At 37.9% G+C, this 20,639-nt stretch overlaps 1 protein-coding gene and 1 non-coding gene across 4 annotated transcripts in view; both read left to right on the forward strand.

Moving 5' to 3' along the window:
• Positions 1-20,543, forward strand: part of KHDC4 (KH domain containing 4, pre-mRNA splicing factor) — a 25,679-nt gene extending 5,136 nt beyond the window's left edge. The window contains exons 2-15 of one of the 3 annotated variants that reach the window (XR_006506166.1): positions 1,099-1,315; positions 3,526-3,654; positions 4,464-4,543; positions 7,589-7,641; positions 7,884-8,047; positions 10,005-10,216; positions 11,306-11,366; positions 12,765-12,822; positions 13,076-13,329; positions 16,295-16,456; positions 17,391-17,503; positions 18,276-18,367; positions 19,187-20,107; positions 20,206-20,543. Coding sequence is in view for 2 of the 3 variants with exons in the window: in XM_044677064.1 (XP_044532999.1) it covers positions 1,099-1,315; positions 3,526-3,654; positions 4,464-4,543; positions 7,589-7,641; positions 7,884-8,047; positions 10,005-10,216; positions 11,306-11,366; positions 12,765-12,822; positions 13,076-13,329; positions 16,295-16,456; positions 17,391-17,503; positions 18,276-18,367; positions 19,187-19,386 (1,795 nt within the window). In the remaining variant the exon portion in view is untranslated. Of the gene's footprint in view, positions 1-1,098; positions 1,316-3,525; positions 3,655-4,463; positions 4,544-7,588; positions 7,642-7,883; positions 8,048-10,004; positions 10,217-11,305; positions 11,367-12,764; positions 12,823-13,075; positions 13,330-16,294; positions 16,457-17,390; positions 17,504-18,275; positions 18,368-19,186 lie in introns of those variants that run through there. The other 2 variants (XM_044677064.1, XM_044677065.1) reach the window with 2 other exon arrangements.
• LOC123248236 lies at positions 9,278-9,406 on the forward strand. Its single transcript, XR_006506306.1, has one exon.
• Positions 20,544-20,639: the final 96 nt, after the last annotated feature.

Below are 20,639 nucleotides of genomic sequence, written 5' to 3' on the forward strand. Positions count from 1 at the left end.
GGGGGGGGGGGGGGGGGGGGGGGGGGGGGGGGGTGGGTCACTGAGAAGGGGTGGAGGGGCGGCTGAGGCGTGTGGGACAAAGCGGGAGGTGGAGCTTTGGGGAGATAGCTGGGGGTTGGGGAGCCTGAGGAGAAGGAGGCTGGACAACCAATCGGGGAAAGAGGCGGAGCTGACCGAGGGGGAAGGTGACAGGACTGCTGGGGCGGGGGCAGTTAAAGGGGCTTGAGATCCTAGGGTAGAGGAAAGGGACTTGCACATAGACGCCAAATAAGTTAGGGAATTTGTCACCGAATTTTGAAGAATAACTGTAATGTTTTAGAACATGTGTTAGTGCAAGAGAACAGTGGACCTGAAGTTTTAGCACTAGAATAGAGCTTATGAATTCATCTATTCCCTTGTGTTGGGGATGAGAAGAGAAATTACTCGCTTAAGGTCATAGATCTAATAAATAGCAAAACCGGTTTTTAAGCTAGGTCTGAATGACTTCAAATCTAGTGCTACGTCCTTCTTCCTCACAGGGCTCCCCTTCCCCAGTTTGTTTGATAGCTTTGTGGGGCACGACTGATTCCTTGAGCTTTAATGTGTCAAACCTAATAACATGCACTGCTTATATTTGCCTAATTGTCAGAAAAGGTCAAAGCAGGTTACACAAATAGAAACACAGAGTATGGTGGGGAGGGGGGCACATACCTGTAGTCTATGCAGCTGGGAAGGCTGAGGTTGGTTGATAACTTGAATTCTTGGTAGAAGTAGGGCTAAAACCAATTGGATGTCTAAACCAAGTTAGGCACTAATATAATGAACCCCCTAAGGAGGGGCTAACTGGGAGAGGTAGAAAAAAATGGGAATATAGGTTAGTTTACATGTATATCAATATTGTGATTAGCCTGTGAGTTGGCTACTGCATTTCCAGACTGGGTCAGAGAGAGTTATAAAATATACCTGTTGTATTATCCCAGGTAAGGATCAAAGAGGACATTTATTGTATGACAGGTTATCAGGAGGGAGTGAAGGAGGAATAGGGAGCTGAAATTGTGGAGGTAGAAGAAGGGCATCCAGGGCTTTCAGCAGGTTGACATTTTTATTTCCTTTCTTAAGGCGCCGAAGTAAATGGGACCAGCCAGCACCAGCCCCACTTCTCTTCCTCCCACCTGCTGCCCCTGGTGGAGAGATTCCCAACAGTGGGGGGAGTCCTGGGGGATCAGCAGCTGCTCCCTCAGGAGCTTTAGATGCAGCAGCTGCTGTGGCAGCCAAAATCAATGCCATGCTGATGGCGAAAGGAAAGCTTAAACCAACCCAAAATGCTGTTGAGAAGGTATTTCAAGAGTAGACTCACCTTTTGATACTCTTCTTAAGGAGGATATAATAAGGGTTTATTTATTGAAATGTTTCTCTTAATTATAAGTAAAGTAGTTGATTTTGAATGTTATTTTAATATGTTCTAAGATTGATAGGTTTGGTCAATTTCTCAATAAATGTAGGTTTTTTGGGTGCTGTATATGCTTAAAAGTTTAGTAGACTTTACTTGATGACTACCTTAAAGTCTAATGGGTATTTGTGTGTGAGAGAGAGATGTCAGTACTTTACATTTTTGCTGAGCATTTTGTGGAATTATAGAAATCTTCCAAGTTGAAAGAGATGTCAGAGATTTAGTCCAACTTCTCTTTGAAGCAATCTTTAATTTCCTGCAGCATTTTAAAAGCCATCCAGCCTATGTTTGTGTACCTTCAGCAACAAAACAAAAAGTGTTTACTATGTGCGAGTCATTATATTAAGTGCCCAAGCAAAAAGAAAGGGAAGCCACCTTTTAATTGGTAGAAGATGACCACAAAAGGGAGCTCCAAATTGGAGGTCCCTGAAGGAACTCATCAATGGGAATAGGGGGAGCAGAGGAACATACCAGAGTAAGAAGGCATGATAGCAAAGTCCAGAGAACCAGATGCTCCAGATAGATTATTAGAATCAAAATGACTTTTTGAACATTCAGTTTCTACAAAGTTAGTGGGAATTTCCAGTAAAGTTAAGAAATAAATTATTTTTTCCTTGGATATTTCAGCACATGTATGCTTTTAATTAGTATTAATTTTTATGAACATTTGTTCATTACTTGTGGTGATGGTAGGGGCAAAGAATTAAATGCATATCAGTGTAGAAAGATCCTTGAAGTGAATGTTAACTATTTCTTGGGCTCCACATTTTCTATGGACATTTTCTCTGAAATCATACTGGAACTTAGTTAGAAAATGTGACTGGATTGTGCTGGATCCACATTTTTGCTTTACACAGAAAATTTTAAGACCCTATCTGTTGTACAAAAGAATGTCAGGTTTTATTTTACCTTAGCCTCAAATCTGCTGGATGTTGGTGGGAAGCAGCCAAAAATGTGAAAGAGGTATTCCTGGATTTAAAAGTCATGGCATATGATTAGGAAGTAATAGTATTTAAAATTCTGAGAAAGATGAACTGAGGTTTTTTTACTTTGTATAGCTTTTACTTTTATGTCGTGTGCTGTATTATTACAGGTATCTATTATAGTTGCTGAAAGGATGAATGATCCAGTTTAAAGGTTTTGGGATTAAATATTAAATTTAATTAATTTAAGAAATTAAATTAAATAGTGCATATGGCTTTGGGATTTGGAATAAAGGCCTGATCTGAGGAATATTATCTGGTGGAGTCTTCCATACATTTTACTATATGCTTACTCAGATGAATTAGGCCACAGACAATCATAATGCAGTTCTCTCACCATTCTCTTTGGTGAGAACAATTTTCTACAGTTTTTAGTCATAGAAATCTATACACACATGATAAGGTTAAAAGCAGTCTGGCAGAAACCTCCAAATGACATCTGTTCCTCCCTTGATTTTCTGTGGGGAGGATATATATGATATAAAAACAATAGATTGGAAGTCAAGAGGTCAAAGTTCTTAGTCACTGCTTTGCAACAGTAATAATTGACATTTTATATAGTTACTTAAATAAATAATTTTATGCATCTCATAACATCTTCACTATATCTTTGTAAGGCACATAAAACAATTACATTCATTTTTTATAACAGATAAGGAAACTGGCCTAGAGAGGCTAAGTGACATGCCAGTGGGGATTGGCTAGTGTCAGAGGCAGTCTGCTTTAATCCAGTCTCTGAATTTTTTTCACTGTATTCCCTTATCCATTTAATCTTGAACAATTTACTTCAACATTGTTGGGACTCTATTTGTAAAATAAAGAGGTTAGGCTAGGTGATATCCAGGAACTCTTTTATTTCTTTATTAAGCATTTCTCCATTGTTCAAGGAAGGTTTTTATTTATACATAGATTGAGAGTAGCAACTGGTTTCATTTTTTTTCTTTGTATTCCCACTGCCTTGCACATAGTAGGTGCTTAATAAATATTTGGTCATTTTAATTGAATGAGAAGGTTTAGGGACATGAGGGAATAAGAAAGAAAATTGGGGGACATGGGTAAAACCAGTGAATATTTTTTCTGTCTGCTTTTTTTCTGATTTCTTTCTGTTTGAAGCTTCAGGTTCCAGGCAAAGGCCTGGTCAGCAGTAAGAGCAAAGATGACCTGGTGGTAGCTGAAGTGGAAATCAATGATGTTCCCCTTACATGCAGGAACTTACTGACACGAGGACAGACTCAGGATGAGGTGTGTGTGGAGTTGAACTTTGGTTTTGGAATAGTAATACATAGAGTTATTTTTAAAAAGAAAGATTTTAAAAAACATTTAAAAGATCTAGACATTTGCCCTTAGCTTTTTGATCAGTCATTTTAGAGTCATGTCTGACTTCAAGACCCAGTTTGGATTTTTCTTGGCAAGGATACTGGGATGGTTTGCTATTTCCTTCTCCAGCTCATTTTATAAATGAGGAAATGGGGGCAAACAGGGTTAAGTGACTTGTCCAGTGTCATTCAAGTAGTATGTACCTGAGGCTGGATTTGAACTCCAGGAGATGAGTCTTCTTGATTCTAGGCCCAGCACTCTATTCTCTGTGCCACCTAACTGCCACTTCCTTTTAGCTAAAGGATTATTATTCTGGTCGCCAAAGTTAAGACTGAAATCGTGTTGAGAAAAATAGATGTTTGAAGTTCAGAACTCAATAGCATTGTGAGAATGCAAAAGGTGATAAAGTCAGGAAAATGGACCCTTAAAGTAGGGGAGAGACTTTTTTTGCAACCTTGAGGTAATCGACATTTTTGCCATGGAGGATCTTTAAGGCAGTAATTATGAGCTCTTTGACTCCTAATTTATATATAAGCGAAGCATCTAGATACATAATGAAGACACAGTTAAATGTAAAATTTTCAGAATTAAAGCTTGAAATTAATAGTTCGTTCATTCATAACTGTCAAATTTGTCTTGGTTTCTTAGCTATTGGGGAAAATCATATGCAATTTGAAGGCTCTCTAATTAACAAACATACCATTTTGTTCATTGTGCTTCTTTGTCCTTTTTAGATCAGCCGACTGAGTGGGGCTGCAGTCTCCACTCGAGGGAGGTTCATGACAGCAGAGGAGAAAGCCAAAGTGGGACCTGGGTAGGAATTGATGTTTTCATCCTTGGTTTGTAGGATGTTGGAGTAGGAGTCACCAACTGATAAAACTGTTCTTTGGGTCTGCTGGGTCCATTTTATTGGAATATTTTAAAGATAATCTTATTTTTTTAATTAGCAAGTTGTTAACAGTGATTGCTTTAAAAAGTCCATTTAGGTATTCCAGATGTTTTGTACCACTTGTCTCCTAGGTATCTCAGAAAAGATATATGCAATACAGTTGGCTACTAACTGTCCATGTGACAAATATGGATCGTAGAGAATCTGTTGTACAATTTTAATCCTATACTGCCTTTTACCTTCTACTTGACACATTTGATTTTTCTCTTCCAGCTCTCAGTTGATGTGGTCTTAAGAGTTGCAAACTTTTAAAAATATTGGCCTAGAAAAAAAAATTTAGGAGATGAAATCTGAAATCAAAACAAAAATCTCTTGTAGATAAAGATGATTTTTGGACTACCTGCTAATACGTAATATGGGGTTTGTTTTATTGTTAATCATCCACATTACTGCCAACTTTTATCATAGTTAATGTTATAGTTTTGAGATGCATAGGCCTATTCAATTTAGACCTAATATGTAGTTGCCACACAATCTATTTTTACATATCTTGGTTAGCACATAGTTCTAATGAAGTCATAGCTTTAGAGTGTATCCCTAATGCCAAGCAAATCTAGTAAATTCATTCTTGATTTGCAGTAGATTTTAAGTGAACTATGGATAGATGTAGTGTAGGAAGTAAGTAAAGGATAGAATAAATTGTATGGATTAGTTTTAAGAGGAAAGGAGGAGAATTTGGATACAAACCCTGGGAAGGAAAAGATTCTGAGAAAAGGATCTTGGGAGTTTTTCCTGCAAAGTAACTGTCACTCTGGATCTAGCTTTGAATAAACTGGGAAGGAGGAATTTTGCTCTGGCATTTTCACTGGGAATCCTAATTTTGTGGAAAGATAAGTGATTCCTGGGTTTGGAGGAGACCTGCTTTTTCCCTGAAGCACAGAGACCATCTGTAAGAAATCCATTTGGCTAAGGTAAAACCCAGGGTTTGGTCATCTGGGACTCTGGGTATCCCTAAAAACAATCCCAGGCTTTAGGTAAGGACTCAATACATCTGTGAGTCCTCCTTTAACCTTTTTTAGGTAATCCATACTAATTAGTATAGTAGTATAAAAGGGTAAATTTATTATTGGACTGAATCTTTAATAGGGTGGTCACCAGGAATTTAATTAATTCCAAATGATTTTTAGCAATTTATTTATAAAATAGAGAAAGAGTGAAAGTAGAGAAATGAGAAGAGGTTAGGACAAGGTTAACGTTAAGTGTTTTGCTCCTGCCCCTGGCGCAACCCAGGCAGGGCTAATTAGTCCTCAACCAGAGGGGCCTCAGTCTTGAGCTGAGGGCCCAGTGATGAATAAAGCAAGGGCTTCAGCCAAGAAGCCTCTCCCAAGAGGGGGAGGCCTCTCCTGAGGCTAGTCCCAACAGAAAATCCAGGCAGTCTTATTCACTCAGCCACGTGGTAGTTCTAAGGAAAAATAGAAGGCAGTCCAAGGTCCTCAGCCAGAGCTCCTCCAGGGTGCAGTCCAAGTCAAAAGAGAGCATCTCGGGAAGTTCTGGCCACTTTTAAAGACCATTCCTTTTTGTCACTTCCTGTGCCTGCCTTCCATTTTACATGTACTAATTACAGCTTAGGACTACCCAGGGGGCAGTCAGTCAATTCTGATTCCTCACCTACTTTCACACATGTGGGTTACAGACCTCCCCCACTTACATGTGAGTGGAGTGGATAAGATTCTGGTGATTGAATCTAAAAATAGGCAGGGTAGAGTTAATCCCGTCTTCACCGTAGGATAGTCAGATAGCTTTGGGGGTCTTAGATAAGAGCAGGGAGTTTTAGGCAGGGCCTAGAGAAGACAAGAGGGCCATCCTCTTTTGAGGTGCATAGAAGTTGGATGGAGCCTAGATTTTAATAGTGTTAGGATCATGCCTACCAGTTTCCCTACTCCAACTATCAAATAAACTTGTTTTTCTATATAAGCCCAAAGGTTTTGTGCTTTACTGGTCTAGATAGTTTTTTAGGTGGATGGTTATCATCTCCCATCCATCTAGAAAGGATTTTTATTTCAGTAGAAAAAGTATAATCATTCTTGGAAGAACAGCCTTATTGAATTAGGACTATTACCTTCATAATAGGACCTTGTACAATTTTTATTTGAGAAAAATCTCAAGTCACATCAAGGACTTTAGAGATTGGCAAAGTCACTTGGAAACTGTCTTTGGCTGGACCATTTGTAGAAACTTGTACTGTTGATATTGGTAGTGATAGTGAATAATCCATTTCTGTGATAATGTTTTCTTGGTGTATAATGGTGTGATTCTTCCCCTGTCTTTTAATCCCCTATTGGGGAGAGGGGTTCTAATGTACCAGAATAACATTTAAAGGAAACATCTCATCAGTGGTTTGCTTATCTCTCTTAAAAATAAACACCAAAATAAGTTTTTCTCACTGTTACTATCAGTTGGAATTTTCAAACTCATGACTTTTTAAACTTTCTAAATGTGAACCAGAGGCAAAGCAAAGATGAAGAAAATTTTAAGATAAAGAGAAATTTTTTAAAAGGATTGAAAAATAAAAAATCTTGGAGCCAAATAGTTTAGATTAGATCTTGTCTGCAATTTAGTGCACTATCCTTATGGACTGTCTTCCAAATACCAATGTAGTCAGGGTTCATGTAATATGTAATTTTAAGACCTAAACTCTTTGTCATCAGGGACCAACATGTAGGAAAAGGACTAAAATTAGAATTGTTTTTGAAAAGTAATGTCGGAAATGTGAATTTAGATCCTTGGAATATTCTGTTTTAATCTGAGCATTCTCTTGCCTCCAGTAGTAGAAGTAAATTACCTAACCTTGACATCTTTTCCATTTGTAGTTAGTTTTCTCATTTGAAATTTTAAGCATATTTAAAATTAGAACATTGACATATATTTCCTTCAATTTGAAAGATTTTTTTTTTATGTTCCCTTTTCTAGGGACCGTCCATTATACCTTCATGTTCAGGGCCAGACACGAGAGTTAGTGGACAGTAAGTAACAGTTTTTGCTTTACATTCAATATGGCAGGTACTTATTGTACTTTAAAGTACAAGTTGGCTTTTTGAGACTGTGTAACAACTGATTTCATCCTCTATTCACTTTCCAAAATTTGAATTCTTAGAGAATTCAGGCTTGGACAGTGCACAAGATGCATTATCCATCCTTGAGTTGTTGAGAGTTGATCTTGAATTGACTCAATTCCTTAAGAGATTTACTTTCTGTGTCCTCTTAGGAGCTGTGAACCGAATCAAAGAAATAATTACTAATGGGGTTGTGAAGGCTGCCACAGGGACCAGTCCAACTTTCAATGGAGCAACAGTTACTGTCTATCACCAGCCTGCTCCTGTTGCTCAGTTGTCACCCGCTATTGGTCAGAAGCCTCCATTCCAGTCAGGGGTAAGTAATGCAACTTGACCATCTTTAGGTAAACAGCTTTGAGTTAAATTTTAGGATATTTCTGTTTAAAAATTGAGATCCTCAGAAGATAAGTAGATTGGGAAGGGGTGGGGTTGTTGGTTGAGAAACTGTTTTCAAAAGAATTGTAGGCTATCAGCAAATACATGAAAATTTGTTCCAAATAATAATAAGAGAAATGCACATTGAAGCAATTCTAATATTACTCTTAACGTAGCAGATTAGGAAAGATATGAAAAGAACAAAGTAGTCAATGTTGAATAGCCTGTGAGAAGATAGATAAAAATATACTGGTAGTGGAATTGTGAATTGGTACAACTGTTTTAGAAAGTAATTTGGAATTGTGAGAAAAGTTACTAAATTATTAATAACCCTTGACCCAGCAATTCCACTACTGGTTATACACTCCAAGGAGGCCAAAGATGAAAAGAAATGTCCCATTTACACCAAAATAATCATAGCAATGAATATTTTTGTGGTGGCAAAAAAAACAAAACAGAAACAAAATAAGTGCCTATCAATTGAGAAATGGATTAACAAATTTTGACAATGTCATAAACTATTGCATTATAAGAAATATTGAGTATGCTGAATTTAGAGAAACATGAGAAGTCTTGTTTGAACAGAATGCAGAATGAATATCAGAGTAAATGAAAACACTAAGAACAGTGAAATTTGGATTAATTTCAATGGTTGCTCTGAGAAGCTGATTATGAAGCATACATCAGTAAAGATGTGAGGGACTGAAGATGTAGAATGCTGTATATATGTCTAATGCATATGTCTTGGATTTGCTTCATTGTTTTTCTTGTTTCAGGAATGATTCAAAGGGGGTGGATTTTAGAGTTAATGATTTGTTTTTAAGCCAAAGTTATCAATATATTGTTTCTTTCTTTCTTTTTTTTTTTTTTTCTTATTTTAAACCCTTAACTTCTGTGTATTGACTTATAGGTGGAAGAGTGGTAAGGGTAGGCAATGGGGGTCAAGTGACTTGCCCAGGGTCACACAGCTGGGAAGTGTCTGAGGTCGGATTTGAACCTAGGACCTCCCGTCTCTAGGCCTGGCTCTCAATCCACTGAGCTACCCAGCTGCCCCCAATATATTGTTTAATGGTACTTTATGCCTTCATCTGAGGGTTAAGAAACTTTCAGTTAAGGAATCATTCTTCAAATGTATAATTAGTGATTTAGATTATTTCTGAACTTGGTAATGGCTGGAGGACTAAGAAGGCTGAGTCTGATGAAGCTAGACTCTGCTGATACAATCCTCCTACAGAAAAGGGTTGGAGAGAGCAGTCCCACTTCGAGAATAGTAGAGGACTGACTGTACTACCCAACATTATATTCTATCTCACTATAGGAAGGGGGGGCTGTTTATATTTACTATGATTTTATATATACAGTACATATATTAATGAAGGTATGAAAGAAGCCATCTGTCTGAGCAATGCTTCCTGCATACCTTTTTTTTTTAGCCCTTAACTTCTGTGTATTGGCTCCTTGGTGGAAGAGTGGGCAATGGGGGTCAAGTGACTTGCCCAGGGTCACACAGCTGGGAAGTGTCTGAGGCCGGATCTGAACCCACGACCTTCTGTCTCTAGGCCTGACTCTCAATTCACTGAGCTACCCGGCTGTCCCCCTGCATACCTTTTAAGTGTTTTCTCCCTTTAGCAAACATCCCTTGTTGGGTGCCTTGGTAATTTGGTACAAAGTGTATGGTGGGTAATGATGAGTAATGTGGTGGGGTTTGATATAAATTAAGTACTTTGTGACATATTTGTATCGTGGGTAAGGAACTCAGTACATAGGGATATTGGGTGTCATGTCATATATGGAATATTTCTTATTGAGGGAATTAATGTCTTTTACATGTTTCTCAAGGAAAAACATTTACTTGTGTATTCTTTTTGGGCTGAGATGTGATTCTATTTTGTCTACAGCTGCATTATGTTCAAGACAAATTATTTGTGGGTCTGGAACATGCTGTACCTACGTTTAATGTCAAGGAGAAGGTAGAAGGCCCTAGCTGCTCATACTTGCAACACATTCAAATAGAAACTGGCGCCAAAGTCTTCCTGCGGGGCAAAGGCTCAGGCTGCATAGAGCCAGCTTCAGGCCGAGAAGCTTTTGAACCAATGTATATTTACATTAGGTATGATTGGATAGGGTTGGGGGAAGTGGGGGGGGGTAAGATCCTTACCTATTGTTCAGAGCATTTTGTGGAGTGATACAGACTGAGCAAAAGATATAGACCTAAATTTTGCAATTTTTAGCTAAAATGCCAATGAGAATCTCTCAGACATGAATATGTTGATTATGATTTACTACAAGAAGTTTTAAGAATCTTCTCTGGAAACCTTTAAACCCAAGGGATAGCCTGCTTTCTCTGAGTTGTTTTCAGTGCCCTCTTGACTTTAGGAAGAAGCAAGAGGTTATATTGGAAAGATTACTGCTTTAAAATTAGATGATCTAAATTCTAGTCCTAGCCCTGAAACTTTCTAGCTTTGTTGGCAGAGGTCTTGTCATTTAACCATTCTGTGCCTCATGAACCTTATTGTAAAATGAGAATAATAATAATCCTTGTAAAACTTAATAGACTGGCAGAAAAATAGTTTGTAAACTATTAAGCAATATAGACACATATGCTATTTAAGTAGTGCATTACTTCTTTTCCATTTACAATGTTCAACTCTGCAGTTTGTAGTTCTGAAACAGTTTTCTTAATCTGGCATCTGTGAACTTGTTTTTTCATTGTTTTCATAGCTATTTCAATATAATTGAATTCCTTTGTAAACCTGTGTATTCTGTGCATTTTAAAGCATATGACAAGAGATCTATAGGCTTAAGTTGCCATGACTTAAAAAAAAGTTGAGAATCCCTGCTATAAAAGAATTAAGAAGATATACCCAAGTATAAAAAAATTTTCTGGAATCTGATTATTTTGACTATTTTCTTGGATAATTAGAACAGCCTGGCATGTATTCTTTCTCTCTTCCCCCCCTCCCCCCTTTTAGTTTAGCTGAAGTGGCATCTGTGAGAGGAAAGCTAATAAAAATGTTTATGGCCATGATATTGAACATACTCCAAATACTTATGGGTGTATTTTTATGTTACAGTATCTTTAAGCCTAGAATTTGAACTATTGATAATTTAGATTATGGAAAGTAGACTGGAAATCAAAGACAAGTGTACTAGATTACTTATTTTTCTCCCCTACTGATTGTCTCTTGTTTCTTTGTAGCCATCCCAAACCAGAAGGCCTTGCTGCTGCCAAGAAGCTCTGTGAGAATCTCTTACAAACAGTGAGTTGTGTTTTCTCTTTTATTACTTTTGCAAAAGAGGTTTTTTCTGCCTGTAGGGCCTGTTGCCGTCTACATTTCTCAGCTTTCCATCTGGATACACTTTGGATGCCAGAATCATCAAGGTCTGTGTTATAGTTTTCATACCTGGCTTCCTGAATGAGCCTTTTCCTATTTGGAGTTTGGAAGTTAGCACTGCTTTTGTTTCATCTTTTTTGTAATCCATTTTGGGGTTTTTTTAGTTGTATGTTTTTAACCCAAGATGACCCATGTTCTCTTACTACCTAGAAGGTTGGGGGGGGGGTGTTCAGGAGTGCAACCACTTGTGAATATTTCCCAAAGCCAAACTAAGTAGAGCTTAGAGTACAGTCTAAATAAAACAAGTGACTGCAAGCTAGCTGCTGCTTGGATGAGTTGTTCTTTTGATGCCTTCAATCAGGAAGGCAGTGTGGGTGATCAAAGTTAATTATGTAGCTACTTTTTAGAGCCTAAAAGGCTGAGATTCTAAATTGAACCTTAATGTTGGAACTTGTGGATGTCCCTCAGGCCTAGCAGCTTTCTAATTTTTGACTCTCTCCTGCTTCCTTATTCTGGTCTTGGGCATTTGCAGGTGTGTGTATGTATAGAGGTTGAGGGAGGGGGAATGGCGCAAGAAGAAAATAATTAACATTCCTGGTTTAAAAACTTGGAGGGGGCAGATTGGGGAAGGTTGCTTGGGATTAACAGCTTGAAATTGCCTGGTTGCTGTCTGGTGGAATGTATGAATGTTAGGTAGCTATGTAAATTGGGAAATAGATGTGTTCTAGTCACCAAGAAATAGAAGTCTATTGCTTCATAAAGCTGGTCTCATAATTGGAGGCTTCTCCTCTGTCTTCTTGGCCCCTGGGCACTGCCCTTTCTGAGGCAGCTGAGCCCTCATGTATGTTTTCTCCCCCAGTTAGTGTTAATTCCTTGCTTTTTCTTGATGTATCCCAAATTCATAGCTCATTGTTTGGCACATAGTAAACATTTAAAAAATACCTTTTCATTTATCCTGTCAAAATTTAGATTAAGACTCCAACATGAAAATATTAAAATTAAATTAAATATTAAATTGAGTTAATGATTTATCATATCATTTGAAACTTAGATTTTCATAGCAAGTTCTTTAAGAATTAGAAGATTAAACAGGCCTTAGCTCAAAAAGAAATGCCTTTACCAGAAGCTTTTGCTAATTAGCAAATTATAAATCTAGGGGCAATTAGGCGGCTCATTAGATAGAGAGTCAGGCCTAGAAATGGGAGGTCCTGGGTTCACATATGGCCTTAGACATTTCCTATCTCTGTGACTCTGACCAAGTTACTTATAAATTATAAATCTAAGGCTTATTCACTTGTTAATTTGTCCTTTTTCCTTTCTCAGGTTCATGCAGAATACTCTAGATTTGTCAATCAGATTAACACTGCCGTACCTTTACCAGGTATGTACATTTCAATTTGCTATTTTGAGATTATGAATCATTTTGTTGTAAGCAATGCCTATATATAGGGCATGAAAACCAAGGCTAGGGCTTAGTGTCCTAAATCCCAAGTAACATTCCTCACACTGATGTATAACTTGGAAAAACATTTTGCTTCATTTTTTTCCTTTCCTCTTAGGTAATAAGTGTAACTCAACTTGATTGTCTCCTTCTGCTGCAGCTGATAATAAACACTTTTTTTCTTCCCCCTCAGGCTATACACAACCCTCTGCTATAAATAGTGTCCCTCCTCAACCACCATATTATCCATCCAATGGCTATCAGTCTGGTTACCCTGTTGTTCCCCCTCCTCAGCAGCCAGTTCAGCCTCCTTATGGAGTACCAGGCATAGTGCCACCAGCTGTTTCATTGGCACCTGGAGTCTTGCCAACGTTACCTACTGGAGTCCCACCTGTGCCAACACAATACCCGATTTCACAAGTGCAGCCTCCAGCTAGCACTGGACAGGTAGGATACTAGAGGGTGTGCAAGATGGTATGGTTTGGGAGGGAAGGAGACACAAGTTAAGGAAGGAATAATCTGTAATATAAAATTAGATATCTTCTTCCTTCACACTGAGCCACTGAATCACTTTGTCACTCCAAAAGAAAAAGAAAAAAAGATCAACAGATATCTAAATCCATAAATTAAGAGAGGACCTCATCATACCCACTCCTACCATGGACTTTTTTCTCCCTGGACTTTTCATCTTCATAACATTTCTTAAGGAAGAGCGCTGGATTCAGATTTTCATATGTGCAAATTTACAAAATGACATTAAGAACATGAGATCTTGGCCACAGCTTTAGATTTGGCCAGGACTATAAAACCATTTAGTCTGAACCCTAAAGAGCAATCTATTACAACATGGAGTTATCCAGCCTTTGCTCAAATGCCTCTAGTGAGGAGAAAGTAATCTACTATACCTCAAAACAGCATTTTATTCTGTTTGATTAACCCTTACTAGTCAGGATATTTTTCCTTATATCAATTCTGAATTTACCTTGGTGACTTCTACCCATGGCTCTGAATTTTGCTCTTTGTGGCCAAGCAGAGTAAATGTCATTATTGTTCTATTGAACTTCAGTTACTTGAAGATGGCTCTCATGTCTCCCCAAATGTTTTCTGATACATGTTAAACATTCCCAGTTTCTTGAACTGATTCTCTCATAATCTGGACTCAGACTTTTCACCATTCTGGTTGGTTTTCTCTGGGAGTTCTTTATCTGATTCCCAGAATTGAACATAATAGTACAGAACTCTGTACTGATTAGAAAAGAATATTGATGGGATGAGCAGCACTTTCTTTCTGAAAATTCCACCTCTCTGAATGCAGCCTGAATGCATTATCCTTCTTGGCTGTTATAATCACACTGTTGACTCATTGAGTTTGCAATCTCTTTAGCTCCCCCTCTGATCTATTTCTGACAAACTGCTATCTAGCTGTGCCTCCTCCATCTTGTACTTGTGAAGTTTATTCTTTGAACCCAGATGTAATACTTGACATATTCCTGTTGCATTGCAATCTTATTTTATTAGGCCAGCTATTCTAATCTATTAAGCTCTTTCTGAATTCTGACTTTGATTTGGATGAAAGTTAAAACATTTTTTAAGCTCTTATTATGTTCCAGGTACTGTTCTAAGCCCTGGGGGTACAAAGAAAGGCAAGGAGTTCACAGTCTTAATTGGGGAGATAACATACAAACAAGATGGAGACAGGATAGATTGAGGCTCATCTTAAGGGGAAGGCACTGACATTAAAGAAAATCAGGAAAGATTTCTTGGAGAAGATCATATTTTATGTGGAACTTGAATCATTCTCAATATATTATCTATCTCTTCCAGCTTTTTGTTATCTGCAGATTTGATAAGTATGGTATCTACAACTTTATCCAAGTTATCAACAAAAATACTCAACAGCACATGGCAAAACTGATCCATGACTGATTCCAATAGAGAACTATCACCTTCCAAGTTGACATTGAGCCATTAGTGACTGCTTTTTGAGTCTGGTCATTCAGTCAGTTTTGAATATGCCAAGTTGTTATCAACTAGTTCCCATGTCTCCATCTTTTCACAAGAATGGCCTTAGAGATTTATCAATGGTATACTTGAGCTAGTGAAATGTATAGCCAAATGTTAAAGAAACTCCCTGTGACTGTTAAAGTAAAAAAGTAAATGGGGGGAGGACAGCTAGATGGCTCAGTGAATTGAGAGGCAGGCCTAGAGATGGGAGGTCCTTGGTTCAAATCTGACCTCAGACACTTCCTAGCTGTGTGACCCTGGGCAAGTCACTTAAACCCCATTGCCTAGCCCTTACTGCTCTTCTGCCTTGGAACCAATACAGAGTATTGATTCTATGACAGAAGGTAAGGGTTTTTTATTTTAAAAAGAGGCACCATTCTTAATTTTAAAGATTCTCTAAAATTTCATTTTGTGTATGTATTTCCTAATCCAGGTTTAACTACTTGCTAACTTTTAAAAACAATTTTATTTCTAGCATGTAGAACACACTTTCATATTGGTCATTGTTGTAAGAACACACGCATACATATCCATCTTCCCAGAATTCCTCATATATATCCAAAACCCCAAAATAAAACCATAAATTCACTGACATGGAAGATAGTCTGCTTTGATCTGCATCCATCCAACTCCAACAGTTCTTTCTCTGCAGGTGGATAACATTCTCTGTCATAAGTCTTTCAGGATTATCCCAGATCATTTATTTACCAACTTTGATCCAGAATTCTTTTGGCATTTTTTTTAAAACCCTGACCTTTTGTCTTAGTATCAATTCTAAGACAGAAGAGCAACAAGGGCTAAATTGGAGTTTAGTAAATTGCCCAAGATCACACAGGTATGAAGTGTCTGAAGCCAAATTCAAACCCAAGTCCTTCCAACTCCAGGCTTGGCACCCTATCTACTGTGCTACTTGGCTGCTCTTGGCCTCTTAAAATAATTTAAAAGAATAGTGTCAGAGGAATTACTTTTTAGTGACTGGAAATAGGAAATGTAATTTTCTTTGTGCCATATATTGCCAGTAGTTGTTGACTGAAAGGGCTATCATGTTTTATAAATGTCATAAAATAAAAATATTGTTTGATGTCCTCTGGATTAGTAATAGAGAATGGGTATGATTTTAATGTTTACCTTTTAATAAGAACAATGACAACACATTGAATTTGTAATAAGTCTTTTTTCCCAGAAGTTCAAAGACTTACATTTAGATTATCTTCTAACTTCATATAGCCCAAGGAAGAAGGATGGTAGATAATCTTACTATAATTTTATATATAGGGAAACTGGAGCCTTAGAGAAGATGAAAGTTTATTATCAGTATATCTCATAAAAGTATTCTGTTTACCTCTTCACCAGTTTTGCATTCTCATTATCTCTCATTTTCCCCCTCTTGGTTTGTTCTGGCCTCCAGAGTCCGATGAGTGGTCCTTTTCTTCCTGCTGCCCCAGTCAAAACTGCCTTGCCTACTAGTCCCCAGCCTCAGCCCCCACTCCCAGCACAGTCCCAGGGGCAGAAGAGGAGGTTCACAGAGGAGCTACCAGATGAACGAGAATCTGGACTTCTGGGATACCAGGTCAAATAAAATATCCAGTCTTACTTTTCTGGGCAACTTTACCTTCTTACCTTGATTCTCCCTCTAAAGAGACAATTCAAATCTACTTCAGCAGTCCTCTTGATAATATGTGATAAACCTATAATTTGGTTAACCAAATTTTGATTTTATTTTCGAGGGAATTATTGTGCAACCCCAGGGCTGCTCTCTCTCTCTCTTTTTTTTGTTTTTTTTTTAAAGTCAAAAAAAGGGCACAATGATGTGTTATACCAAGCATACCACTCTGAGAAAGACTCCTTTAACTAGAATCTGGAAGGAATTCAGTAGCAGCCTCAACTTCCTATCTTTAAGTACAAGAGGTTCTACTGCTAAGGAAGTTTAATGATGATTCTTATCTCACTATAAGCATCAATAAGATCTAATATTCTACAAATTTGTTTAGGGTTTTTTTGTTGTTGCAGCTTGGCTTTCAATTTACTATTTTCCTCCAGATGCCAAATAGGAAAGCTGCCAGAAATGTTAACCTGGAATATATTATCTTAGATATTCAGGGGTACCCTTTCCCCCATCCGTTAAAAGGATCTTGATCACTTCCAAGAAAAGAAGCTTATTTTAATTTGACCTGTATTAATGTAGTATCCAAAAATTACTAGCTTTTAATAGTACAGTGTATGACTGGGCTTGTTGTGCTGTTTAAGTTGTGGCCAGTCTCGAAAAGTGCAAATCACGCCATTTGAATCCAAGTAAGAGAAAACATTCTATGTTTAAAGAAGAGAAGTTGATATTCCTATTTTGAGGATAGTTACTAATTGGTCAAATCTCAAAGAACTATGTAGTTCAGACTAGACTAGTTACAGTTTACCTGAAAGATGGGGCACGTGACAGTTACATTAAGGAGCTAAACTAATACAGCAGTTGTAGATTTGCTAATGCCGCTGTATTTTTCTGCTCATAGCATGGACCCATTCATATGACTAATTTAGGTACAGGCTTCTCCAGTCAGAGTGAGATCGAGGGTGCGGGATCGAAGCCGGCAAGTTCCTCAGGCAAGGAGAGAGAGAGGGACAGGTAAGTTGGCCGAATTATTCTATGAAAAGTTAACATGATCTAAGGTGATGATAATTGCTAGTGGTCACTGATCATTACTACAGGCACCAGTGTTATGAAATTGAAATTAGTACATCCGAGCCAAATAAGCTTTCTATTTGTTATAACTAATGTAATGGAAAACACATTAATTTTCTTCTTTAGAGCCCACAGAAAGAAGTAGGTGCAATTAACTGTAACCTTTTGAGGGCATGGTTATCTAGGCCTCTTCTTTTTTCCTTCTATTTCCTGCATTTTAGCCATTGTACCAAGAATGGATAGGAACCAAGTGAGGAAAAAATTGATTCAACCAAATTTATTTCTTGTTAATAGCTCTGCAATTTTTTTTTTCTTTTCGAAAAGATGTTATGGATAAGAGCTTGAAATTCATGGTCAAAGTGAGTTTAAGAGAGTATCTGTAGACTTTTTTCTTTAACAATAACAACCACCACCACCTTCCCTCTTAGAATCAATACTATGTATTGTTTTCAAGGCAAAAGAGTGGTAAGGGCTAGGCAGTTGGGGTTAAGTGACTTGTCCCAGTGTCACAAGCCAGATTTGAACCTTCCACCTCCTATCTCTGGGCCTGGCTCCAATCCACTGAGCCACTCAGATCCCCTGATTATTTATTTATTTATTATTATTTCTCTCCTGGATTCTCAAGAATTGTTTCAACTTGCTTTAGAATGAAGCCCTAAATGAAAAATTGGCACCCCTACACATGCTAGTACTAAATCTCTTTGTCTTTTAACAGGCAGTTGATGCCTCCACCAGCTTTCCCAGTGACTGGAATAAAAACTGAATCTGATGAAAGAAATGGGTCTGGGGCCTTATCAGGCAGCCATGGTGAGTATGGTGTAGGTGGGAGACTCTTTTAGTCTGGGCTATAGCTTTTAGCTTTCTTATCTGATGTTCACTTGGGTGATCCTGAATAATAAGACACTTTTCTTGATGTTCAAACACATAGCTTGTAGCCACCTAACCTTTTATCTTTTAACTGGTACATCCAGAAAGCTTAGACTATTGTCAGTTTACATGGCACATAGCATCAGTTTCAATTTCTAAAACCCACCAAAAAGGCTACTGATTGAATTTTTAAATTAAGTAACAAATTTCAAAATTCAAGAGTAGCATTGCATGCTCTTAAGAAACCAAGAGTTAACGTTCTCAAAACTAGCGAATAATGGTATGTCCTCATAGATCTAACACTGAACTGTTGCTTGATTTGAGGATCTTGCCTCTCATACCAGGACATTTGCTCTGGACTTTAGAAGGTCCATAGGATATGGTACTTTTTCATGCTGTGCCCTTATTAAAAATAAACAGAGGCAAATACATTTCTTTTATACTTAACTTCTTTCTTTTAACTCTTTAAAAGGTGAAATGTCAGTCCTTAGAAACTCACTTGCTAACTTTCCTTTTTTTTCTTTTTTGTGTTTCTTTTTCTTTCTCTTTTCTTACATGGTTCTGGTGGATTCACATTTGCTGATGCTGGTGCTGTTTTCGTGTGATCTTCAACGGTTTTGGGTGACCATTGACCCTGTGACCTCAAAATGGTGTCCAACTAACCACTTACAATTAACATCTTTTTTTATTAACAATTTTATGGTATTATCTTTTTTTCTTGGTGGGGATGGGGGTTGGGGTTGCCTTTCTCTATTCTAGATTATCCAGCTAAGAAGATGAAAACCACGGAAAAGGGATTTGGGCTGGTAGCTTATGCTGGGGATTCATCTGATGAAGAGGAGGAGCATGGAGGCCATAAAAATGCAAGTACTTTCCCACAGGGCTGGAGTTTGGGATATCAATACCCTTCATCACAGCATCGAGCTAAACAACAAATGCCTTTCTGGATGGCCCCGTAGAAGACAACAGAGCAGATCTTTGATCATCAGTGACTCTTCTCTAGCAATAATGCATGTGTATCACATAACAGACTGTGGAGCTGGGGGAGCCATCTTTAACGTTTCCAGAAGTTAGAGGTGCTGTGTCCCCTCTCAGAGGAGTTCCATTCTTTTAAAGATGTTCTTATTTCTGCAGCAGCATACCATCCATTAAAAGATGTTTAGAATCACAGGCTTATTTCAGGGGAGAGAGGATGTCTTGAGAATGGATGAAATGTGCTTGCTTGATAAAAGTAGCAATGTTGCTTGTGGTCTGACCCCCATGTTATTTACAAATGTAAGACCCCAGCTCTGACATGATACAAATAATATTTGTATTTCCCTGCTGTTCATGGATGATTATAAGCAGTGGCAGCCAAAATCCTAGCTTAAATGGGGACATAATTTTGAGAACTCACATTCTGTCTTTTAATATTTAATTCTTCTAAGAGATCTTTTTTCCATATTCCGTTGTTGGATTACTTTTGTTTTGAAAAATGCTGTTTTCTCACTTGAGAATCCTGTATCTAACTAGTTCCTGGGTGGAAAGTTGAAGTTACTTCCTCATCTTTATTGGGATTATCTACATACCCAGCACCTTCAGCGTATTTATGTCTTAAGACAGTCATTGCAACTTTATTTCATCCCTCCAAACTTTCCCTCTCTTCAGCTGGTCCAGATGAAACTCCTTGACTATGAGCAGGTCAGAGCATCTGAAGTTGTTCTTTTACTTCTCTCAGTCTACCAGGTTCTTTTCCCAACTGCATAGCTCATCATCATGGAAATTGTATGTCTCCACAGAACTGGTTGCAGCTGTAGTAGAGAGACTTGACTGCTCTTGACTAGGATGGTGAATCATTTAGAGTGACTGAAATTGCAGCTAGTTTCTTTTTTCTTGGCATTACGAAGGTCTTGCCAAAAGAACTTTTTTTTTGTATTGAGAATATTGATATGTGAATTCACTAAGAACGTCGGTGCTGGCCTGCAGAGCAGGAGTTTAGTGTTTGAGATATTGGACTGTTGTTTTTGCACACTTGAACACTTTGCAGGCTGGCTTTGTATAAAATTTCTCTGGTTTCCTATATGTTGTAAATATTTAGAACCATAATTTCATTATAAATAAATATAAATATTCTGCATCTTGCTTCTTTCTTGGTATTGTAGTTCACATTCTCTAGCACAGAAAACGTGTCATGCTCATGGATCATTACTCTGGGTGTCAAGTGTGAGCAAAT

The sequence above is a fragment of the Gracilinanus agilis genome, chromosome 4, assembly GCF_016433145.1.
Source record: "Gracilinanus agilis isolate LMUSP501 chromosome 4, AgileGrace, whole genome shotgun sequence".
Taxonomy (NCBI): Eukaryota; Metazoa; Chordata; class Mammalia; order Didelphimorphia; family Didelphidae; genus Gracilinanus; species Gracilinanus agilis.